Below are 23253 nucleotides of genomic sequence, written 5' to 3'. Positions count from 1 at the left end.
ATCTCAGCCTGGTTTTGTTCCACAGTGCTCCATAGCAGAGCAGAAAAGTCTTAAATAGCTCGAGAAAGAAAATAATGTTTTCCATACCCTCAAATATTCTCCCATAAAAGGGAAACAAGACTATTCTCTTCCTTCTGTTATTTTAACAGATTTGACCTTTCAATTGATGAAAAAATAAACTATGTCCAGTTTGATTAAAATAAACATATCTGAAGCACATTCCCTCCTCAAATAAAAAACTTGTAATAAAGATGTAGAATTATAACGCAATTCACCTTTCAAGAGATTTTGAAATTGTGGGTGTTCCCTAGCACTTTCAGCTTTTTCTCTACTAATACTACAATGTATATATATTTTTTCAATCCTCAGACTGAAATTCTAATACTCAAAGCCAGGATACACCGTACCTTAGATTACATCTAGTTCAACTCACTCCCAGGTAGTTCATGGCAGAGTGGGCACCCCAAAAGACAAACCATGATTCCTGAGCCAGAGTTCTTTTCATTTATACCCTTGGCTTAAAACATACATACATATACACACATGGCATTAGTGAAAGTAGCTGTGAATTAGACAGTCTCAGATTTTCAAGAAACCTTAAAGGTTTGTAAGATTGAACTGCTATCCACTGAAGGTTATAGGATTATGACCTAGCCTTTGCTTAAAAATTAACTAGATTCATAATTAGATATAAGTTTTTTTTTTCAAGAAAAATTTCAATCTTCATGTGTAAAGGTCTAAACACATTCTTTTAAATAAGGTGACCATTCATTAATACAGGTCTCAAAATCAAACAAAAACATAACTAGTAAGAGAAAAAGGTATATAAAAAAGTATTGTCAGAATATAAATTTGTTTTTAATATAAAACAACTGAACCAACTTATCATAAATGTACCAAGCACCAGACACACTTAGACATACACAGTTACACCCACATGTATAGTTTGTAAGTGTTAATGAAAAAAGCAAATTACACTCAAAAGATCACAACTAAATCACAAAGGTGATGTGCTTAAAAAAGAGACTAGTGAACTACTAAGAACCAAAGATTAAGACTGCTCTCAATTATTTACCATGTTTTCTAAAAAAAAAAAAAAAAATTCCCCTCAATTGGCAGAACACAGAATTTTAAGAGCAACCTTCAGGGGAACATGCTCCAGGGGCTTAAAATACATCTTGGCCCACCCTATGTTAAAATAGCACATTGCAACAAAGAAAAAAAAGAAAAAGGAAGAGAACAGAATGATGAAACCATGCGTCTCCTGGCCGTTTATCACACTGTCTGAGTCTAACGGGTATGAATCACTTATCAGATTGCAGTGAGCCGGAAGTCTGAGAGATAAATGTGGCCCAAAAAATCCTCTTCTCTACTGGCCTATAAATTCTCAAAGTGTGAAGAAATTTAATCTTTTAAAAATCATCCCTAAAAGGCTGCTCTGTGTCTGAATCATTATTTAATGATACCACCATCCTGTCATATCGAGTATGGAAATATCCAAAGCTCTATAATTCATCAGGGAAAAGAAACCTAAAAATAGATCCCAATTGATTACATTATTTATAAAGGTGAAGCTTCCTGAGATACTGATAATTATTTTAAAAGATGGCAGCAGCCACACAGAGTCAATCGCTCAAAGTGCTTCCCAGTGGAGCAGTGGCTCTTTCATTTATATGAGACGTGTCTGTCTCAAATTCTAGAAAATTCTCTGCCATTTTTTTCTTTGATATTAGCTCTTCTTCCTCATTCTCTCTTTTTTTCTCCTTCTGTAATTCCTACTATTGGATCACTGGATGATTTTCATTTTATCTTTCACTTTTCAACTCCTCTTTCTTATTTTCCAGGGGCTTATCTCTTGTGCTGCATGTAAGCTAATTTCTTCAAGTTGTTCTTCAGTTCACAAACTCTTTGTTCAATCATGTCTAATCACACTTTAACCAAACCTTGAGGTTTTTTGTTTTTTAATTTTAGAGACAATATTTTTCATTACTAGATGTTCTATTTGTCCTTTTTAAATCTGCTTAGGCTTTTTGGATGGTGTCTGTCTTTTCTCATATTTTCAAGTCCTTCTCTTACATGTTTAATCCTTTCAAACATTTTTATGTATCTAATATAATTCCAATTAACTGCAGTTCTTGGAGTTCTAGTCCTGCTGTTTCTTATACCTACTGACTTTCGCTCCTAAAAGACTGCTTCCATGTGCATTATTAAATTTGAAATTATGAACCCTTGGTAAGTGGGGCTTTATCTGTGAATCTTGTGTGGCTTGAAATATTATATCCAATAGGGAGCAGAAGCCTTGCCCCATCTGTTTAGAACGTCAGATTAACTAGAAGCCCTCAGTGCTGGCTTTTCAAATGGGAGCAGGCAACAGAGGCTACTGAAACTGCCTATAGTTACCTCTCAATACCACAGTACTCTTAGGGCCTGTTCCATTCAGCACAATGCTACTAACAGGGCTTGGAAAAGCATGTAGAAACAACTTCCTAGTAAATAACCATGACTGTGGATATATCCTGGCTTTAGGATAACTCTCACAGACAGGTAAACTGTAGATCGGTATTCAAGATCCTTCCCATAACTTATCTTATCTCACACCCACTATGCTCTCAATGCAGCCAGACCTACCTGCTGTTGCCAAAGTATGTGTCATGACATTCTCTTTGCAAGACTTTGCCTGTATTGTTTATATTAACTGAACGTTCTTCTTTCTCACTTTTTTTTTTTTTTTAAAAATGCCATTTATTCTACAAGGACTGGCTCAAATACTACCTCATCTGCAAAGCCTTCCCAGGTCCCTGTCACTTACCCTGGTTTTGGCCTACTCTCCCTTCTGCCAATACATTCATTATTCGACCACTTACAGTGTTGTTAGGTCTGTTCCAATTAATATGCTACTCATAAAAGGGAAACGCAACATATTAACAAACTCGGACATATTTCCCACTAAGGAATAGAATTAAGCAATGTTTCCAATCAGACCTGAGTGCATCAAGGATCAGCCATGATCATCTGGATAGCCTCACTGTGCCATACCTCCTAACCTCCACACTGGCTCAATCCATAGTTCTATCCATAATCTATCCTGTTGCCCTTCCTAGCAGCCCAGACTCCCTAGGAACTGGGACCTTGTTCCAAACTCCCAAACTCATTTGGCTAGGGTTCTCAAGTAAATACTTGCCAGCCCTCTTCCTGATCTCCACATTTGTCATCACTGGCAAAAGTGATGTCATGATAGACTAGACCTCCTGCAATCCCAGCGCAACTCACTCTGCCAGATTCTGATGTTTCTGCCTGTTGCCTAAACTCTCTCAATGCTATTTTATAAGCACTAGACTGAACCACTCAATACCAGCATTTGCCTGAATGACATCTGTGCCCACTGAATCACATGTGGACACCCTGGAAGTCCTTGCCAGGGCTAATCTCTGGTATCAGACAAGTCCTTCCAGGCCACGTCCTTCATTCTCAACTTGCTCTTCCCTTCTCTCTTCCCCTTGTTAACATTTGATTTACCATTCCTCCAGGCAAAGCATAATAACAGTTATTGGGAACTCATCTGGTCACCTATAATTTCTCTATATATCTAACAATCCCTAGTAGGAACTAACATTCACTCTCTTTCCTCCACAAAAGTTTAACCCGGTGCAGAATGAGTCAATCATAAGAAAAGATGGCTACATAGGGTACTAAAAGAGGATATTCTGTGGCTAATACCTGGAGGGGTGACTCTATTGCCACACCTAGCAATGACCAGAAGAAGAAAAGGAAAAGAAAGCAGCTGCCAGAAAAACAGAAAGTCTCTTTCTGCAGCTTCCTTCACATTACCTGCTCCTTTGTCCTTCTGTACGATGAGCACTGCAGCATACTCACCTCTTTGGCCCTCATATTCCTGGTCATATTTTGTAAGCACTATATTCGATACTTAAAATCTGGCAAAATGATTGCTAGACACAGTAGTGTAATACAGCTTTATAGGTGGTACTGTGTCAAATATAAAACTAACATTCAAATTCATCTGGTATTTATAAAAAGCCAAGGAGAGTAGTTTCTCACCTCAAATTGTATCCTGAAAGCAGTATGTACAACTTTTAAAAATATATATATTACTACAAAAGTTTCAAACACATACAAAAGTAGTAAGGAAAGTTAACGAAGGCCATGTGTAGCCTTCACTCCACTTATACAACCAACAACTGATTCATGCCAGTCTTGTTTCATCTACACCCCTCCCTACCCTCTCATCCTCCACCAGGTTATTTGGAAACTAATCCCAGGCATACTGCCATTTTATACATAAATATTTCTATTCATATCTATTATTATTTTTTAAAGAAATAACTAAAATATCAATATTAAGCCTCTAAAATAACTCCTTAATATCATTAAATATCCAGCCGGTTTTCAAATGTCCCCATCAGTTTTATTTGACTGAATCATAATCAAAACAAGGTCTATACATTGGCACTGGTCTCAAATCTTTTATCCTTCCTGCCCCACCTCCCCCCTCCTGAAATCACCCTTCCTGCCCCGCCCCCTCCTGAAATTTATTTGTTGAAGAAACTGGCCTGTGGAATTCCTCACAGTCTGGCTTTTGCTGATACATTCCTCATGGTCTTATTGAACATGATCTACTTTCCCCTGTATTTTCTAGAAAACAGTAGTTAGAGCTACAGGCTTGAGCATATTTGGTTCAATTTTCTGGCAAGACTACTTCATAGCGGAAAGCACATATCTGGTTATCTTTTTGTGATGTTAGAAGCCATTAATGATCACTAGCTATTTCATTAGAGATTACAAAATGGTGATACAGTGACATTCTATGATTCTTCCATCTCTTAACAGCTGAGATATGCCAATGAGAAACTTCTCATCAATTACTTGTTATACTGAGCTATAATTCATATAGAAAAAAAATGCTTGAGTCTTTCCATTTATTACCAGTTTTCAAAATTACTTAATTTCCCAGCATCCTTCAAAGCCAACCAATTATTATCAGGCTTTTTTTTCTTTTCTTTCTTTTTTTTTTTTTTTTAAGACATAGGGTCTCATTCTTTTGCCCAGGCTGGAGTGCAGTGGCACAATCATTGCTCACTGTAACCTCAAACTCTTGAGCTCAAGTCATCCTCCTGCCTCAGGCTTCCCAGTAGCTAGGATTAAAGGTGTGTACCACGGCAACTGGCTATTTTTTTTTTTTTTTTCAGAGATGCGGTCTCGCTATGTTGCCCAAGCTGGTCTCAAACTCCTGGGCTCAAGTGATCCTCCCATCTCAGACTCCCAAAGTGCTCATTTCTCCCCTTACAGGTGTAAACCACCATGTCCAACCAAGTTTTTTCTTTAGTATTACTGTGAACTTAGGGCTCAAATATACTTAATGTATTTTAATATACTATAGCTATTACTGATTCTCTGACTGTACCATCTCTGGCTCCTGAGTCCTTTAAGATGCCCTCAGGAGTTTTTGATAGTTTCCTTGCATTCTGAAGTGACCAATATTCCAAACTTACCTGTACATTTCCTGCCCCAGACCTGAAAGTAGCTATTCTCCAAAGAGCCTTCATTTACTTTTGTGGGAATTGATATTTAGAGACTAGTCTGGGTGCTAGGAGATCACTGCTATGGGATTGGTCCTTGTTTTTAGGCATTTCCAGGAAAAAGAGCTAGAAAATGTACCACCACAGAGTCTTTCCTAACCCTTTCTTTTTAATTTTTTAAATATTAGCACTGCCACCCTTTCCTTGATGAATGATAGACAGCTATATGTACTTGTCTCTACCCAGCTTTTTTCACTGACAATCACTCCACGGCAGTATAAAGAGATACTCTTCATTATTTTACAACTGTGGATGTATTATAGTAAAAATACCGTACTGACTAACATTTGGGTTGTTTCCACCTTTTGCCATTACTGTAAACAATGCTGCGATACATAGCCTTGTGTGTTTGTCCTTTTTTAAATTTTTGCCAGTGTAACATTGAGATAGATCCCTGGAAGTAAGTTCTGGGCCAAAGGGTAAATATAAATGCAATTTTTCTAGACAGCACCAAATTCTCTCCCCTGGCATTTATACCATTTGCATTTCCTCTAGCAATGTGTGAGAGTGCCAGCTTCCTCCCTTTCCCTCCACAGTCTCATCAACAGAATAGCTTGTCAAACTTTTTAATGTCTGTCAACATAATCAGTAAGAAGTGGTATCTCAGTAAAGTATGTTTGCATATTTCTTATCAGTAGAAAGGTTAAGCATCTTTTTCTATGTTTAAGAGGCATTTGGAATTCTTTTTCTGTAAACCATCTGTTCATACATCTTACCTATTCTATTGAGTTATAGTTTTATTCTCTATTTTTTAGGGATATTAACCTTTGTGATATAAAATTACAAATACTCTTCCAATTTGTCACTTGTTTTTTTACTTGATTTATCATGTTTTCAGCTATACAAAAGTTATTATTTTTACCATCAAATTTACCAATATTTCCCTTATTGTATCTGGATTTTGAGTTATAGTTAGGGTGTTTAATCCATTTCCAGGTTCAGAAGAATTTGCCACTTTTTTTTCCTAGTATTTATATAGTTTCACTTTTATACGTTAAGTGTTTGATTTATCTGTAAATTACCCTTGGCATAATATAAAGAATAAATCTAATATCGTTTTCCTTCTTATATATTAAACACCCACATGTAACTCCATCTATTTCTTCATTTCCTATTCAGTTCCATTAGTCTATCTTTTTAAGCACCAGTCCCACAGTTTTAATTCTAGAGGTTTAATACGTTTCGATAACTAGTAGGGCTACAATCTTCCTCCACTACTCCTCTTTTGAGGGTTTTCCTTATATTCTTCCTTATTTGTTCTTTACAATGAAATTTATAATGTACTTGCCTAGCTCCAAGGAAACACACACACACACACACACACACACACAGTCATGATAAAGTTATAAATTAAGGGGAGTGACAAATTTGTGATGTTGAAACCTAAAGCCATGTATAAGCACTAAAACTTAGGGAAAAAGCCTTAAAATATTTTACCATTCTGTGTTTGTGAAAAGATACAGGCTGAACCGTGAAAATCCTTGCTACACTACCATGGGAAATTTTTATTTAAACAAATTTACATTAAATAGCAAAGGAATACAATTTATTTAATTTATATCATGTATTGGACAATACAACTGATTAGGAAAAAATCCCAAATGACCAAATAACAAAGCACACAAGACATTAGTAATATACTTGCTCACCTTCCTTTTTCAGCCATTTCACAATGTTCCCTTCTTCCATTGTAGGAGACAGTGATGGCATTAGTATCTTAATGGGATCAACTGAAATTGAAAAAAGGAAAGATTAGCCATAAAAAATAATGTGTTTCATGAGGCATCAATAAAGTTCAAGTAAATTAATATCAATTTCTATTTGAGAAAGGATATTCCTAAGTCTAAAAGACTCCCAATTGGTAAACCAAATGTCTAGTAAACAGTATAGAAATATAAATTCTCAACTTTTTAAAAAATAAAATTCTTTTTTGGAATACTTTCAACTCTTTTTTCATAGTTTCCCAATCCTCTACACATGTTTTCAAGCCAGGTGCTCACAAGTTAAAAAAAAAGAAAAACTGATTTAGGTTTCATCTCCTCCTTCCCTTTTTGTCTTTGCAAAAAACATTTATAGGTAAAGAAAAAGACTGGGAAAAAACAGCCAATAACAACAAAAATGGGGTTCTAATGACCTACAACACAACAATGAAGAACAGAGTTTAAGAATTGGCTTTTTCTTTTCCTCTAATATTATATTATTCAAGATTCAAAGGTTCCTACTAGTAAGTGTGAAAGAAAAAGTTTGCCTTGTCAAGAATGACCATGCAATAGAACTTAAGTGTTTAAATTAATCTCAGATTTTATTCCATACCACAATTCAACTGAGGATCCAAAAAGGTAGACTTCAAACCAGAATGACCTCCCGATGAAGCATAACGACTTTTTCCTTAGGTACCAAAGAAGGAGACATCATATATTTGTCCAGCTGAGCTTCTCAATAGTCAGCTACTGTCCAGGAATATACTCAAAGAGCATACAGCTTTTAGATTACAACTTACTAATAATATTTCATGGAACCAAATTACATTCCCTGAAGTCTTCCATAGAACCTATTCTCTCCTCAGATTATTCAAATCTCCAGACCTAAACAAGCAAAACACTAGAGCATAACTAACCTATTTCAAATGTGGAAGAGGTCAAAACAGGGGTTTTTTGTCTCCATTGATGTTTTAGGATTAAAAAGAAGGGAATGTAGCACTAATGGTTAAATGAGGTTAAATATTTCCCTGGGAAATATTTTACTGTAATTTCAAATGGAAAGTTCCTATGGCTTCAAGACAAAGGCAATTCCATCCCTTTGAAGTATTTAGAAGAAAGCTTGTGGTCCTTCTTCACTTTTCCTCCACTCCTCACTGAAGGATGCAAGCATACAAACTTGCCTCAGTTGTTCCCTCCTTTTCTTTGAAGAACTTCCAGCCTATAGGGAACCTACTACACTGTCTTCCCAGCTCTTCCATGTGCAAGGCACACATGGACCTACCTTTCAAAGGCATATCATATCCACAGAGCCACCTCTCTGTTCCCACCATCAGGCCCCACAGGGCGTAAGGTAGCAATTCAGATGTGTGTGTTTGCTTTATATACACAAAGGAACTCTCCCTCTCAAACAAAAAGCCCAAAGTCTAAATATGAGGTTGACTAAGACCAACTGTAGAAGGTCACAGATCTAAGTTATATTCTCCACCCAATGTAACCATAAGCATTAGATCTGTTACTTTGAACTACATCTGTCTGACTCTTTTCCTCTCTCAATTGGTACCAAATTCTAAGAAGGCTAGAAAAGTAGAATTATCACCCCTAAATGCCTCAACGATGATAGAACTCAAACCAAACTCCAAGTCAACATGTCCATTCCACCAATGAGAAAACCACAATCCAGACTGATTAAGGGATGTGAATCTACCTGCTTACCTCTCAAGGCTGTATTCTACTACGCTGTGCTAACTTTATGTCTCAGTGTTCCTTACAAATATGGATTATCAATTAATCACCAGTTATTTATAGCCTATTCACCCAGAAATTCAAATATAGCAAACTAGACATATCAAGCCCATGTGAGCATTCTTCACATGTCTAATCAAAGATCCTAATAAAATCTTTCCCTGCCTTGAGCATACAGAATTCCTGTATTATAAAACCACTTTTACTACTGACAATGAAAATTTCAAATGTGGAAGAGAATAGGTAATCTCTAAGTGCATTATATATCAGAAACGTGGAAGGAAAAATAGCCACAATAAGTTTCCTAACTCTTAATTTACTGTGAAAACAGTTTTTTCAGAAAAGATTGGAGAACGCAGGCCATCCAACTCCAATTCACTATAACTCAATAATTACAGCTGCAATAGTTTAATTCCCAAGCTACTCCTAGTTAAAATGCAAATTATAACTAGAACATAGCTTTAAAAATATTTGCATTTTTTTCCTGAGAAAAATAAGTCCTTGTGGAATAAAATAGGCATGTTAAAATATTAGGTAAAAAATAATTTAAACTATGCACAACTTCAAGTCATAACACTGGAGCACCAAACTCTTGAGTGAACTACAATTAGCAAAGTGTGCTTAGGGAACGAACACACACACACACACACACACACACACACAGAAGCATATATTGTAACATTAGTGATGCATCTCAAAACCCAAACCATAACAATCCTACAATTAATTGCAAAAATTCTTAAAAAGTGCTCAAAGCTCAATACACATTTCAAATAATAAAATGAGCTTTCTAATCCTCTACATTATGTTGTGTGACTATTACCTTTTTCATTTTTTACATGGCCTGATTAAGAAAACAAAAAACATTTGCCTAAAGAATGTATATACCCAGCTCAAGGCTCAGCATTAACTTTGTTAAGCTCACAATGACGAATGAGCTTTTTAATTTTAAAAGGGGTAACCCCTCCCCCCAAAACAACACCCTTCCCATCTAAATAACACCAGAGTAAGAGGCCAACCTCATCCTGAAAATAGCTAAAAACAAACAAACAAACAAAAAGGCCCCAATATGTTGCTTCTGTCAAAAAGTTCAAGCCTGGTATTATGACACAGAATACTTCATAAACATATACGTATTAAATTTATATATCAAATAGAGTTCCACTTTCAAAAAGCAACTAAATGGGCCTCAATGATTCTATACTCAGATTCCAGACAAATACTAAACTGATTCTCTTAAAACAAAGGCTCGGATTGGCCTCCCCTTCCTCTCTCCCCACCCCCCCCCCGTATTTGTTAATTATTTATCAAGAGAAATTATTCCTCAGTCTACATATTCATAATTCAGGAACACAGGTCAATGACAAACTTCTATGTAAATCAACCCAAAGAAATTCTTTATATTTCAAAATCACTTTGCACTCTGAAAGCTACCAGCCTACCTTATCTCCTCAAAATCTTTCACAGAATCATAATTTCTGTAGAAATCTACATATGCCTTCTTTCTTGGTTCAGCCACAGCAAACTTATAAAAAGCTACAACCCCCAGGGATACACCGACTGCTTCGCAGACGCCTGGCCAGGAGGCCACGCATGTTTCGTCAAAGCACTGGAAGCCAAGGCAGTCACTGTTCTCGACGGGTTCGCCGAACTCAACAAGTACTTCCTGACGTCTGATGGAGAAATGAACTACGCATCTTCCTCCCACTGGTGCAACGCCGCATCCGCGCACGCGCAATCGGTGCCGCAACCGCCTACGTCACGTGTGTTGGGCGCAGGGAGCGGAAAGGCTCATTCTACTTTTTTACTGCCCCGCTTCCGCCACGTTTTCAGGTCGGGTGCGTCTTGGTCTTCCCCATAAGAAAATGGCCTGGGAGCTCCAGGACACCCCAGCACCGTCGCTTCAGTGGAGCCCAGGCTGGCGAGGCAGGGCAGCGGGGTAAAACCGAGCAGTTCTGCGATAGATCCGGAGCCGTAGTGTCCGGCAGTAATGGGCTATCCCCGTTGAATGTCTTGTTGGTCAAGGCCTAGGGGAGCCCGGAGAGGAGGTCCCTCGCCCCATTCCTGCAGTCGCATCTGACCCAATAGACGCCCTCCTCTAGAGCTTTTCCATGACTTCATCCTCCACCCACTCACCTGGCTTTTTCTGGGCTTTGACTCGTATCTCAGGAGTACCTGGGTGCTTATGTCACCGACCCGGACCGACCCTTCCCTGGACGAGAACCCTCCCCGTAATCTGAGGGCATCACCTCTGCTAGCTCCATAAGTTAAAAGAAAAAAGAAAGCTTTAGAATATTCAGTATTTTAAAAATATAATAGAAAATAAATCCTAGGGCACAAATTCCACCCCTCCTCGCTACTCACTTCCCTGATCCACACCCGGCTTTGACCACCTTGCTTTGCTCCAAGTTTTACCCTGAAGCATCCCTGAGAGCCTGAATCTGGAGATTTTGGAGTGAAGGTATACTTTTTTTGTTTGTTTTTTTTTTCCAAAATTGTCTTATTAAAGGTTCTTTACATCTTTTTGGGAAAAAAAGAAAGTCTCTCTTCAATATTTTTATACTTTGGCTCCAGTTGCCATGATACAATTCATATTTATTTTTATGATTTTATCTCCTATTATAATCTTTCACCTACGAGACCTTCAAATTTCCACTAGTCTTGACATTAAGGACTAAATTATGAAACCTCTGCATTTATTAAGTATTATTTTCCAAATTGCCACATCAAGAACCTCAAAAATTTTCATATTTTAAAAATAAAAACAACATAATCATTCCTCATACAGTCACCCTTCATGGAATAAATTGAAACTGCTTCTCTGAATAATGATAATAAAATATAAAAATTCTGTAACAGTTCACTACCCTTACTCTGAAATGAAGGTAACAAAAACCAAAGAAGGATATTATGGACATCTCCATTATTCAGTATTATATCTCTTGATCGATTATACTCATTTATTACGAAGAATAAAATGTACTATATTTTCAGATCATGCTAACCAATCTATTCTCAGATTTTCATGCTAGAAAAATCATTTCAAAAGATTAGCATTAATGTATTAATAACAGCACAAATTTCATTTTGGTATATCCTCTTTTGATTAGATCATTATATATACATCATTTCCAAATATATTTTTCCAGTGGGAAAGTAATTATACAATTAAAATTTCAGCTTTGAGTGACAAGGCTACACATAATTAATATCTGTGTTTTATGACTGCTGTCAACTTTATTAAGATAGTGTAGGGTTTTTTAGACTCCTTGGAATGGAATTTTAACCTATACCTAATATCATTTAATTTTCATTAGAAATTAAATACAGCCTTCCTTCTCATTCCAGTGGGCAATACATTCTATCATTCACCAGTCAAATTTAGAAGGCTCTAAAATGTGCACCAATTTCCTACTAACATTAACTTTGCACAACTATGGGTAAGAATAAAGGAAATGTGGTTTTTGCTCCACTCATTATACGGGTTATTTCAATTAGTACTCAAAAAGTACTAAAAATTTAGTTAGAACTTAACCCTTCTGTAGTCATTGTAGTGTTCTGTTCCTTTTAATAAAGCCAGCAAATTTTATTTAATTGGCTTATAAAGTCTGCCCTTCTATAGTAGTTACAAAACATAATTAAAAAAATTTTAAAGATGGCTGTGGTAATCTATATGTCCAGTAGTTTATATTTAAGCACAGTAATTTGAAAAGTCACACAAATCATTAGAACTTTTAATCTTTTTTGTCAACAGAATGAAATAATAAATTAAAAATTTTGCTTACTATATTGTTACTTTCCCTGCCATGCTAGCCACACAAGCAATCTATCAATCACTGAATTTTATAGTAGCTCCTCTAAGCAATTCCTGTATTTCTTCCAATCTGCTCTTCCAATTTTTCTACAGTATAATTCCTCCTTCAATTCCAAATATGGTACATTAATCTAATTCTACTTTCTTGTTCTCTAAAGTATTTCTTTTATCCTAAGAACAGTCATACTTCAGTGAACTCAATTATATCAAAGCTTTAAATTGATGATTTATACATGAACTCTAAAAGGTCTCCAGATTAAAAAAATAATAATACAAGCAAACTCTTAAAATACAAATGCAGAACAAATTGTTTTATGGTCAATATGAAGCAAATCTAAGCTCCATTACTCTGTCTAAAGTAATTAAGGAAATTCAGCAGTTTACATATGGTAAAGCTGAAGTGTCATGCTCTAGTTCATTTATAGAACTATAATCCAAGCACAAAAATCATGAAATGAAGATAGACCAAATGAAGAAGTAAATTACTCAGTACTTTCTTAGTGTGCTTCCCCGTCCCTAACATTAATTTGCTGCTTCTCTAACAGGGAGAGAGACTACTCATTTAACTGCCTCTCATTTCAATGCAGGAACTCACTAAATAAAATTGAACCTTTAAAACCGATGTTCAAATGAAACAAGTCTGCCATCTGCAGGCTGAATGAAATAAGGCAGACTGAAGTACAGGTAATTTTAAAATTAGCACCAGGGCACAGAATAATATTAATACTGCAGCTTTGAATAAACGCAGCTGCAGCATTTTTTTAAAAAGGAGTGTTTGTCATATAAGTCTTCTTTGTTCAAATAGTTATTTTGGTGTGGTACTGGTGTAAAAATGGATTGAAAATGTCAATGGACCACAAAAGAAAATGAATGCACAACTGTTTGTATGAAAATAGAATTTACATGTCTTGGCATGCTAACAAACAAAAAATAACCCATAAACAATATATAAGCTGAGTATGCCTTATCTGAAATGCTTGTGACTAGAAGTGTTTTGGATTTCTGAAATGCTCCAAAGAGCATTTCTATTGAGCTTCATGTCTGTGCTCAAAAAGTTTCAGATTTCAGATTTTCAGATTAAGGACACTCAACCTGTATATGGCATAATCCAATTCCTACCTGGCCAGCACACACACAGACTGAAAGGACATACTCCAAAATGACAGTACTAGTTATCTCTAGTTAGTGATATTACCATAAGGGCTTTCTATTTGTTTCTTATAACCTACACTTTAATACTTTTCTACAATAAATTTATCAGTTTCACTCTCTCCTCCAAACTTACCTAACACTAAGTAAAAAAAAAAAAAAAATGTGCTTTTGTTTTTGTGATTTTTAAACAAATCCACAAGGTCACAGAACAAAGACAGAAGAACATGGCACACAATTTTGGAAGCAGAATTGTAAATAGATGAGTAAGACCCTAGAAAGCCTAAGATACCCTAAGCCAGGGAGGATTTGTGCGGCTGCTATTTGAGGAGCAGCTAGATACCTGGATCCTCTCTCTTAATCCAATGCTAGGTTACAACCCACCCTCATTCAACAGAAGATGAGACTGTTTTCGCTGGAGACGGTTCAAAAAGAGGACCTTTGGAATGGAAGTTCAACCTACACAGGAAAAGCAAAAAACGGTAACAATCAAAATACGGGGCAATACATGACAATCCTCAGTTGTGCATAGTATTTTTTTAGTGTAAACATGGAATGGATTTAACCGAAATAACTTCAATGGAGAGGGAAAACAGAGACCAGAAGTCATCCACAGATAATGTCTAAAATAGAAACAGAGAGATGGGCAAATGCCAAAATAAAGTTAAGAGACAAAAATGGTTGCTTCTAAGGAAGAAGGGAAATGGGGAGAGATGGAGCAGAGACTCACTGTATTGTTATAAGCCTTTTAGTACTAGTAGCCTTTTGACTATTTAAATTGTGTTATGTATTACTGTGTTAAAGGAAATATCTTATTACTTAATAAAATATTTAATTTTTTTTTTGAAGGAGAAGCAGGATACCATAGTGATTAGAGATCAAGCACTGACGCCAAACTGCGTAGGCTCAAATTACAAATCCACCACCTACAAGTTACTTAATCATTCTGTACCTCAGTTTCTTCTGTAAAATGGTGATATAAATAGATTTTTGTAAAGAAATAAAGTAACATATGCAGAGTCTTTACAATGAGGCCTGGCAAAGATTAAGTCTCAAAAATGTTAGCTGTTTATTATTGATAGGGAGCATAGAAATGGTTAAGAGGGTAGATTCTGGAGGCATCCAGAGAGTTGGCTAGATGTATCACAATATCCCATCACACGGCATGTCACAATTCCTTCCTGGGGTAATAAGAGATGGATGCACAGGTTCCTTTCACCCTCCCAGCCTAAACTTGAAGATTTGCTTTTTACTCTCTCCTTTACCTAATCTAGCCTTGTTCTCATATATGTATATGACACAGTGCTTGACAGTTTAAGTGCTAAAACTGAAGTATTAATATAAACAAAATGTAATAGCTGGTGGAAGTACAATCTTTACACAATGAATTCACAAAAATGGTCACTTATTAAACTTTTCTCAACTTACCCTTTGGGAGTATATATCCTGCCTGGACCCTCTCAGATATATAGTAAGATCTGAGAGGGTTGCACCTAAGTAATAAGAAATTATTTCAAACCATAAAGAAGTCACTCTATTTGAAGGAACAGTATGAACAAAAGAAAGGAGAGGGAAGAGATGTTTAGGGGAAAGTGAACAGTCTGATGAGCCTAAATGCACAAGTAAACTTACCCACACCCAGATCTGAATCAAGATTTCCAAATTATAGGCTTTGCTGTGGTCACCTATGTAATTGTATCCACTAGTCATTTATGTATAATCAGAACCCCTATATTAAAACACATCTTTCTGGTTCTCAGATATGTTAAATATCCTCACAATGTAGCAGAACTACTTTCTGTAAGAAATGATCAAAATGTTTATGGAAGGAGGCTGGAGACTGGGCAGCATTTATGGATAACAGGGAGATATCAGTCCCCTGGACTCAGAATTATACACAAAATTTTTCATGTATGCATTGTCCTGAAGAAGTGGTATAGCCTTCTAATAGATGTGTGCCCCTCTAAAAACTAGGGCTAATAGATTTCCAAGCAAACTATCCTGAATTAGACATTTGCCAATCCTAATTCTCCCCTAGATGTAACAGAAGAAAGTCTTTGATTTATATAGTTACAGAAAGGTATCAAATAGAGCATTAGGTATAGTAAATAAAAGTAGTGCCTACTCCCCCCAAAATCACCATATGCTCCATTTTGTTTATGGAATCTGCTGATTCTTTCTTACACTTTTACTTAGTATCCAATGACACCTTAGAAACAAGGCTGGCTGGAATCTTTAGGTAGCATATGGCTACAGAATGTATTTCCTCTGAATTAAATAAACCACTTTAGAAGAGGTTTCAGCTTGCAATACTGGCCTTCTTGATATTAAACTATAAAACTAAAATTCTACATGAATCCCACTTTATTTTGCCATCCTGGGAAAAGGGCATGGAGAAATCACCACTCCACTTATAGTCTAGCAAAAGAATGAACACACACATGATAGTTTGGAGATTTATACATTTTGTTGTAAAAGGCAAATTAAGTTCAAGACAAAAATAAGAAGGTATATTTAAGAGTCTATCATCTTAGAAATTTACAGATAGCAGGAAGTTTAAATATACTCTTAGTCCTGCCACCCTTATACACGGTCTAGAATTTTGATGTCTTAAATTTTTCTAAAATGATAGTGATATCACAGCTGTCACTGAAATGCTAACCCATAATGTAGTTATTACTAAAATGTCTGATTTCATTAAAAAAAAAAAGAAGTGTTCATTTAGAATGTACACATGGTGAATAAAACTTCAGTATGTTGACACTGTTCTGCTGATGTCTATAATCAAGCTATCGTTTGATACCAAGGTAGGCTGTAGTTAAGCAAAGAGGCATTGGTGTCAAACCTGGGTTGAACTGGAACTCTATCACTAGAGTACAGCATTAGTTTTTGTGAGTACTAAATGAGTTGATTCATGTAAAGTGCTTAGAAGGCTGCATGGTATTAATATATAGCAAGCTCTCAATAAATGCTATTAATACGTATTTCCATACCTACTCCCTGAACTTCTTTCTTACTGTAAGAGGCTCAATTTTGTGCAGCTGTTTGTTTTTCTTATGCACATGTGCTCAGGGTTAGTGATTCCATCACCTAGCCCCTTATTAGTCAAAGCCGATCCATTCTTCACACCAGTGAAGTCAAGCCAGTGATTGGCTTAAGGGCATTTGACCCAATCCTGGCCAATACAATATAAGGGAATTCTGCTGTGGTAACAGTAGATGTGTCTTTGTTTTGCAAAAGAGACATCCAAGAAAAAACATCCTTTTTTTTCCTCCGGACATCATCAAGTGCATAGTTCCAAAGTAGTCATCCACTTAACTCACTAACCTTGGGCAAATTGCTAAACCTCTCTGAGTCTCTATTTCCTCTCCTATAAAACCTGATGAACCTTTGCAGGGTTCTCATGGTGATCAGAACTAATCCAAACACAGTGAGTGCTCAGTATATGATGTCTACTTCTAATACCTCCCTTTCATATACAGAATGAAATGTTTGAAAGCAAAGCAAACATATACAAAGTATCTCCTGATAACTCAAATCTTAGTCCCTCATGTTGCTGGTTCTGCTAAGATCTCTTTTACTCCCTTCCTATTTTCCTTGGATGGCCACACATCTCAACTGAGTAGCGGTATATCTGCTTTGGTCAGGTGATGATACATTTTCCTTAGTCATTACTTAGCCTAGAAATAATTAAAATAAAGGATTACTACACTACTGGTCTACTTTAATCAGATTGTCATGGTAACAGACATAGCAACCGTTGATTCCCAAATAATACTACTATTTAAAAGAAAATGTCCAAACCATAGCTTTTGAAGTATCAGCCATGTGTACCCAGTTCTCCAACTGACCTATAATGGATCAATCAGCTTCTCTATCCAGGGAATTTGAAAGAAGATCAGAGAAATGATGGTGAACACTTGAACTAAACGGACAGAGTATGGTGGATAAAGACCTGAATCACCAATAAGGCAAGGCAAGCTGACATTATGGAGAAAGAAAACCATAATTAAGCAGATTGACAAGTTGGCCCAGAAAAAAAAATGTAAACCAGAGAAAGAGAAAATACAGATAAAGGGAAAACACAGATAAAGGAGCCCTAGAAGAAATAGATGGAATCATTATGATTCCCCTGTGGCCCAGTGGCACTTTATATGTGGTGTTCTAAATCCTATTTTTACTTCAGCTATTCTATGTGTTTCTGTTTTCACAGTTAAATGGGAGTTTGAAGAAATATTAATATAGTATTAATACTATACAATCAACTATTATCAAAGTTGCCTCTCCCCTTGTGAAAAACTCGGATGCCTACAGAAAACAGGCAGGTGAGAGAAGAGGGCTAGTATCTTAAAGGTTTTTTCTTTAGATTTAGCTATCCTTTATTTTCATAGTAAATTGCTAAGAATTTCCTCCTTTACACACATACACAACATCTGCTCTCTCCTGTTTTTCTCGGTCTATCTTTTATCTTCTGCTTTCCATAGAGATAAGGGTACAAGAAAAGAATGACAACTAGAGGTGATGGCAAATACCAAGGGATAGTCAGCCTTGTTGACTGAGAGGCAATAAAGAGTGTTAAACCAGGAAATAATTTCCTACCCAGAAAGAACAATCATTACTCAGCCTCAGGCAACTGTTCCCACATAGGGTCTACTTTAAATTTTCAAGAAAATACAAAAATCTGGGTTTTCATGCAAAGTCTCCTAGTTGTGTTTTTTTTTTTTTTTTTTTGAGACAGAGTCTCACTCTGTTGCCCAGGCTAGAGTGAGTGCCCTGGCATCAGCCTAGCTCACAGCAACCTCAAACTCCTGAGCTCAAGGGATCCTCCTGTCTCAGCCTCCCGAGTAGCTGGGACTACAGGCATGCACCACCATGCCCAGCTAATTTTTTCTATATATATTTTTAGCTGTCCATATAATTGCTTTCTATTTTTAGTAGAGATGGGGTCTCGCTCTTGCTCAGGATGGTCTCAAACTCCTGAGCTCAAACGATCCGCCCACCTCGGCCTCCCAGAGTGCTAGGATTACAGGCGTGAGCCACCTCGCCCGGCCTTAAATGTTATCAATGTTTCTTCTAAAATGATGTGGGTCAGTTCACTGGCTGCCAACTTGGAATCCGACTATAAACTTTAGGGTCCTTTTATAACATCCTAGATTTCTAGCTTCCCTAGACATTTTTGTTTAATATGTATAATAAACAAGGCCTATAATTATATATTATGCAAATCACTACCAAGGTTGGACCTCATTTTTCTATCCACACATTATTTTAAATTCAACATGTTATTCTTCAGAGACAACATAAAACCACTATTATTAACATCTTGTTATTAATTTCCAAATCATGCCACCTACTCTAAAAGGACAACAATATAAATGCTTCGAAGTTAATTGCCTAAGGTAGTTTGAAAAACTTTACAAATGCTGTCCATCACACCTGACCTCCAGACCTTTGTTTCTACTGTTCCTTCAGCCTGGAAGGGCTGCCACCTCTTCCTTTAGGAAGCGTTTTTATGTGCTATTAATACTTATCAACTTGAACTTACCCCTCAGAGCTCCCTGCAAACACTACTGAAATCATGCCTTTATTATTTATCTCCCCAAGCAGAATATAAATATCTTAAGCATAAGGCCTATACGGAATTTAGGACTGCATGTCCCAAAGCTAAATATGACTAAATGGGCCACATAGCAGAATACTGAGAATGTGTTTTGTTCAGCTGGCCAACTACTTTCCAAGTAGGCTATCGTATGTCTGGCACCTAATGGATGATCATTTCTTCACTCATTGTTCAATAATATCAGTGGTGAATAACATAGTCTCTGCCTTCTCAATTAACATCTCAGTTGAGAGAATGAAACAAATTAGGGATTTGTTAAGCACAAATAAATGTATGTATATAAGTATATAAATGCTCTTCAGTTCATTAGCATTATAGCTGGGCCTTTGAGAGATTCACAATTTCACTGAGCCTTGGAATTTTTGTCCAAGTAAATGCAGATCATGCCAACTTCATTAAGTTGTGAGAAGTGAATAAGAAATTCTAGGAAGTGCTAAGTAAATGGCATATGTCATAGCACATAAAAATGCTGCCAACACCTCTTAAGAAAACTAAAACTCCACAGGTACTTCCAATGGACAGATTTTTAAATCCTGGATAGAAGTGTGAAAGGGGAAATCGTTTAATAAATGTACTTAATCCCCGTAGTCAACAGTAATCCAAATAGTTGCTTAGTTTTTATGAAATGATAGTTTCTACCGGCTCAGAGAAAAAAACACCAGTGTCATTCACGCTTTGTAAAAGAAATAGTTCAAAGATTGCCACGTGTATTCAGCATGGCAAAACAAAAATCTGAAGGGGAAAGTGAAAAGGAGATAAATTTTGCCTCAGTATTAGGAAAAAATTCCAAAATTTCCAAACAACTTGAGTTACCCAACAACACAGCTTCACATGCAGAATGCCTCCTGCCAAAGACGTTCACGTCCTAATACCCAGAACCTATGACTATGTTGTTACATAGCAAGAGGAAATTACGGTTGAAGATGGAATTAAGTATGCTAATCAATTGACCTTGAGATGGGGAGACTATCTCAGATTATCCAGGTAGGCCCAATGTAATCACAAGGGTCCTTATAAGTAGGAGGAGGAGAAGGCAGGCAGGAGGGAATGTCAAAAGTGAAGTAAGATGACAAAGACTGAACCAGGCTAGCACAGTAGCTCATACCTATAATCCTGGCACTCTGGGAGGACAAGGTGGAAGAACTGCTTGAGATCAGGAGTTCAAGACCAGCCTGAGCAAAAGGGAGACCCCGTCTGTACTAAAAATAGAAAAAAATAGCTGGCGTGGTGGCTCCCGAGTCCTAGCTACTCAGGAGGCTGAAGCAGGAGAATCGCTTGAGCCCAGGAGTTCCAGGTTGCAGTGAGCTATAATCATGCCGCTGCACTCTTGCCTGGGCAACAGAGCAAGACCCTGTCTCAAAAACAAAACAAAGAAGACTGAACCAGCCATTGCTGACTTTGAAGATGGAAGCACAAGCCATGAGCCAAGGAATTGAGAAGCCTTTAGAAGCTGGAAAAGGCAAGGAAACAGGCCACCCGCACAGGAGTGGAGAACCTGTAGCCTTCTGACTTCAAGATTGTTCTTTTTTAAGCACCAAAGGAGGCAAGAAAAGCTTCATTTTTCTCTGCTGTACCGCTTTTAATAAAAGGATTTGTTCTGTAAAATTTGGATTCAGTCAAAAGGCCCACTTAAGGACCTAGAAGGCCACATGTGGCCTTAAGGCTGCAGGTTCCCCACCCCTGGAAAGCAGCCCCTATCAACACAATTTTAGCCTAGTGACATCTATTCTGAACTTCTAACTATCAGAAAATAGATTTGTGTTGTTTTAAGCCACTAATTTGTAGTAATTTGTTGCAGCAGCACTAGGAACTAATTCAGCTTGCCTTGGGATATAGTGCTTCTCCCTTGCAGGTGGTTGGTATTCAAACTGTGTTACAGAAGTTGTTTATGGTGTGTGTCTGGGGAATGTGAAGTAGGTAAAATGTCAAGATGATTCAGATAAGGATCGCCTAAGTGAGTTTCTAAAGGCAGGAGTCTTTTAACTGGGCCTAGGCATGAACATTTTTGTGCGTATTATCAAATGTGCCCTTTTCTCTGTATAGAGTCCAAGCATTTTCAGAGATTCGCAAAAGGATCTATTTTACAAACAACGTTAAGAACACTCTTTCTAGATTATGACCAATACTAAGCTTTTAACATTCCATGATTTTCTAAGGCAATGAGTCTCATAGAGTAGTCCATCAAACATAAAAATAAAATATCAAAACTTATCTAACTGTTGCTTGTAAAATGCAGATTCCTAAGCCCCACCCAAGACAGAATCTCTAGAAGCTGTAAAATAGTTTAATTTTAACAAACTTGGGGGGCGGGGGAAGAGAGAGGATTCTATACACATTGTTAAAGAATCACTGCTCCAAAGAATGTTTTATGAAACATTACACCAAAGAAACTGAAAAATTGTTCCCATTACTGAATCTTTAGAAACATCAATGCACTCATCTCACTGTATGACTTTGTGCAAATTATTTCTTCTGAGCCTTGATATCTCAGAATATGAAGGCAATGTCTACTGCACCTAGTTATTTAGATTAAAATTCATTATGTGGAGTGCAAGGATTGATTGGCAAGTAATACGCCACACTAAACATAAAAAAAGTTAGTCCTATTTTCCACCGTCCCCCTCCCCATTCCGTTCCCCAAGTAAGGAAAAACAATGTCTGTCATGTCATTTTACATACCTTTAAATACAAAAAAGTTGTTAACTGTGTCAATAACACCACTAAACGACACTTTCCTATAATAAACTTATTGGTATCATTCCCCTCCTACATTTTCACTCTTACAAGAGAACGTTTGCTCGAAATATTCTCCCTGACCTATGTCTGTGATGCCGTAGGTATTTACAAATTAAATCTTTTAGGAGTCATCGCGTACGGTAACCCGACTAGCCTCCATTAAAAGATCTCCCAACAGAGAAAGGCCTATAGAATGAATAAGAACCGCTAACAGTGACTTCTGAACCTCGGCAACCTTAGGCAGCTTTTCCAGGTCGGAGATGTTTAGATAACCCTGAAGAAACCTGAGACGTGACTGGGAAGGAGCCTGAGAGAAGAGCATTTAGGAACCTCTCCGAGCCTCACAAATAACCCAAATTCCAAGACAAGGTCACAAAGAAACCATACAAACCAGGGGACCAGGGGTAGAATCGAATTCTCCCAGCTCCCAAGAAAGCCCTTTGAGGCATGCATTAGGCCAAGTCAGCGGACCCCACCCCAAGAACTGGGAGCCTGGGCACCTCCACACCCAAACGCAAGCCCTAAACCAAGACTGCTCCTGACCCAGGCCCATCGCTCAGCTACACAGAGAAGCTGAGAGTTTCCGACACTCACCCTGAAACCGCTGCGTGCTGTGAAACCATCTCCAACTAGCTGCGCGACCGAAAGACCACCTAGCAGCTTCCCTAACCAGCCCTACGCTTCGGCGGCCAGAGAAGCCGAGGAGGTAGCTCAGCAGCCGCGGTTCACAGCCTAGCCTCCAGGAGGCCGCCATCTTCCCAGCCTTCTCACGGGCTGCCCGCCGCACAGCCTGATCGCTCAGTGTCAAGGCCCTCCAAGGCCCCGCCTCCTGTCTGTTGACCACGCCCCCCGAGTGCTTCCCGTGCCCCAAGGTCTCGGAAACTTGAAGCCCTCCTA

At 37.5% G+C, this 23253-nt stretch overlaps 1 protein-coding gene across 2 annotated transcripts in view; it reads right to left on the bottom strand.

The window, feature by feature from the left end:
- The window catches only part of PDHX (pyruvate dehydrogenase complex component X), a 69161-nt gene extending 46013 nt beyond the window's left edge, over positions 1–23148 (bottom strand). For both annotated transcript variants that reach the window (XM_069469807.1, XM_069469810.1), the window contains exons 1-2: positions 22951–23148; positions 7244–7324 (exon numbers count right to left, since the gene is read on the bottom strand). In XM_069469807.1, coding sequence (XP_069325908.1) covers positions 7244–7324; positions 22951–23110 — 241 coding nt within the window. In that variant the 5' untranslated portion in view covers positions 23111–23148. The remainder of the gene's footprint in view (positions 1–7243; positions 7325–22950) is intronic.
- Positions 23149–23253: the final 105 nt, after the last annotated feature.

Source organism: Eulemur rufifrons, chromosome 6 (assembly GCF_041146395.1).
Source record: "Eulemur rufifrons isolate Redbay chromosome 6, OSU_ERuf_1, whole genome shotgun sequence".
NCBI classification, from domain to species: domain Eukaryota; kingdom Metazoa; phylum Chordata; class Mammalia; order Primates; family Lemuridae; genus Eulemur; species Eulemur rufifrons.
This window is presented reverse-complemented; position numbering and strand designations above follow the sequence as displayed.